The sequence below is a fragment of the Etheostoma cragini genome, unplaced genomic scaffold, assembly GCF_013103735.1.
Source record: "Etheostoma cragini isolate CJK2018 unplaced genomic scaffold, CSU_Ecrag_1.0 ScbMSFa_2553, whole genome shotgun sequence".
NCBI lineage: Eukaryota > Metazoa > Chordata > Actinopteri > Perciformes > Percidae > Etheostoma > Etheostoma cragini.
The window spans coordinates 966-3,952 of record NW_023266727.1 but is presented as its reverse complement, the minus strand read 5'-3'; the positions used below and the strand labels follow the sequence as shown (position 1 = coordinate 3,952).

Sequence of the window (2,987 nt, the reverse complement as noted above, 5' to 3'; positions counted from 1 at the left end):
TATTGATAATGAGTTAGTTTCTATAGATAATGACTCAGATTCTATAGATAATGAGTTAGTCTCTAAAGGTAATGACTCAGTTTCTGTAGGTAATCACTCAGTTTCTATAGATAATGAGTTAGTTTCTATAGATACTCACTCAGTTTCTATAGATAATGAGTTAGTTTCTATAGATAATGAGTTAGTTTCTATAGATAATGAGTAAGTTTCTATAGAGAATGACTCAATTTCTATAGACAATCACTCAGTTTCTATAGATAATGAGTTAGTTTCTATAGAGAATGACTCAGTTTCTATAGATAATGAGTTAGTTTCTATAGAGAATGACTCAGTTTCTATAGATAATGAGTTAGTTTCTATAGATAATGATTTACTTTCTACAAGTTAACTATCTCCACCCTCCCCCCCCACCTCTGTACAGATGCTGGAGAAGCAGGTGGAGGTGCGTCAACGGGAGGTGGTGGAGCTGCAGAGCCAGGTGAAGGCTCTGGGTCCGGAGGTCAAAGACACGGACGAGGTGGACGGGCGGAGGCAGCTGGTGGAGACCAAGTTCCAGCAGCTGCTGGAGCCGCTGCGCCTCCGCAGGGACTTCCTGGTGGAGTCCAGGGAGGTCCACCAGTTCACCCGGGACGTGGAGGACGAGATCGTACGTAGCGTTTCTCTCTGGGGAAACTGTATATCTTTCATCATATATAACGTGTTTTATTAACATTTGAATCCATGCCTTGATTTGTTTTTAGTTATATTTAGCATTTAAAAAGGTTAAATAGCAACGGAAGTCCATTAGAAACAGTTTGTTTTCTATAACAGGCAGAAACTGGGACATCTGGGACATATGTCCTTTAGTGGACATCTTAATAACATGTCATCTGAGGGAGAAACAACATTTAACCACAGGAGTCCTGCTGTAAAGGTGCATAGCGTAGGAAGTAGACCAGTGACAGGAAGTAGAACAGGGACAGGAAGTAGTTCTTTTGGAGTTTCTGGTCAACTAGAGGCTGTTGGAGCAGTGTTTTTGGAGCAGTGTTTTCCATTGAGGACTTTCAGAAACCAAATCAGAGGACATTCAGAAACTAGATCTCACTCAGAACACCATGGAGGGTTGGACCAGAGACACAAAATAACCGCCCAAATCCCAGAAAAGTGTTTTTTTTCATGACACAGGCCCTTTAATGACTTGCTCTGTAACGTCCTAACGGGCTGCGGCGCTGCCTTCAGGAGCACGCTGGCGTTAACGGAGGATTCGTGTGTTCTGTAACGTCCTAACGGGCTGCGGCGCTGCCTTCAGGAGCACGCTGGCGTTAACGGAGGATTCGTGTGTTCTGTAACGTCCTAACGGCTGCAGCGCTGCCTTCAGGAGCACGCTGGCGTTAACGGAGGATTCGTGTGTTCTGTAACGTCCTAACGGCTGCAGCGCTGCCTTCAGGAGCACTCTGGCGTTAACGGAGGACTCATGTGTTCTCTCTTCCAGCTGTGGGTCCAGGAGAGGATGGCGGTGGCCACGTCCACCGACCACGGACACAACCTGCAGACCGTCCAGCTGCTCATCAAGAAGAACCAGGTAGGAACGCCTCAGACCAAAAATCTGGTTTCCCACAGTCTGTCTCGTGTTAAGATAATGGAAAAATCTAGTTTTGGTCGAAATAAACACATACTTTACCGATTTACATGTGGAAACATCTTGGCTCTATACTCGCTAAAAGTGCTGTTTTTAAGTCTGGTTGGTTCAGCGCTAGATACGCCGTAGCTGTTCCTGGGAAACAGAAAGGTCTTAACTAGGTTTTAAAATGTCTCTGAAGGGTTAAGACACTTAACATTCACCATTAAAACAATACTGTATGTATTTAAAATGTTAGAAAAACTGGGGTAATATATTATATATTATATTACTAAGACTCACATCACTAAAACCACCAGACTCCATGTAAATAAACAGTAATTTTAGCATCGTAACACACTTCATTCAAAAGTCGACAGAAACCAAGTAAAACTATGAAAAGCTGTGTTTGGTCTTCTCTACTCTTTTCCAACCATCACAACTCTAGTTTTGGAAGAAATGAACACATACATTACTGATTTACATGTGAAAATATGTTAGCGCTATACTCGCTAAAAGTGCTGTTTTTAAGTCTGACTGGTTCAGCGCTAGCTACGTCGTAGCAGAAAGGTCTTAAATAAGTTTTAAAAGGTCTCTGAAGGGTTAAGACACGTCGCACTTTTATTATTTTAGTTTATTGTTTTAAGGAAGTTCACCAGGTAGTAGGCACGCTGTTATAATTTCTGCGGAATTTTCTAGGTATATCTATTATTATCAATATACTGTAAGTATCGATACCGCCGTACTATGCCGTATCTGATTAGTTGCCACGATGAACCAACAGTGAATGTGTGTGTCAGACTCTGCAGAAGGAGATCCAGGGCCACCAGCCCCGCATCGACGACATCCTGGAGCGCAGCCAGAGCCTGGTGAAGGACGAGCCCCCCAGCGGGATCCGGGGCCGCCTGGCCGACCTGAGGGGGCTGTGGGGCCAGCTGATGGAGGAGGCGGGGCGCCGCCAGGGCCGACTTCTCCAGGCCCACCACGCCCAGCAGTACTACTTCGACGCCGCCGAGGCCGAGGCCTGGATGAGTGAGCAGGAGCTCTACATGATGTCAGAGGAGAAGGCCAAGGTACAGTAATAATCATAATCATAATCATAATAATGTATGCTTTATTAATCCTCACTGTCTTCGTTAAGGATCTATTAGGCTATTATTATTCTGGAAACACGATATGAGGGATGTGTTACTTATTATTATTATTATTTTTATCATCATCCATCCATCTTCATCCACTTATCCGGTATCGGGTCGCGGGGGCAGTAGCTCCCGTAGGGGACCCCAAACTTCCCTTTCCCAAGCCACATAAACCAGCTCCGACTGGGGGATCCCCGAGGCCTCCTCCCAGCTGGACGTACCTGGACCACCTCCAGAAGGCAAAGCTCTCG

General features: G+C 45.0%; 1 protein-coding gene across 1 annotated transcript; it reads left to right on the top strand.

Moving 5' to 3' along the window:
* Positions 1 to 396: 396 nt before the first annotated feature.
* Positions 397 to 2,670, top strand: LOC117940444 (spectrin beta chain, non-erythrocytic 1-like; the record flags this gene model as incomplete). Its single annotated transcript, XM_034865741.1, has 3 exons — positions 397 to 646; positions 1,472 to 1,561; positions 2,398 to 2,670. Coding segments are annotated over exons 1-3 (588 nt in total), but the record flags the coding sequence as incomplete, so codon positions are not given.
* Between the last annotated feature and the right edge of the window lie 317 nt (positions 2,671 to 2,987).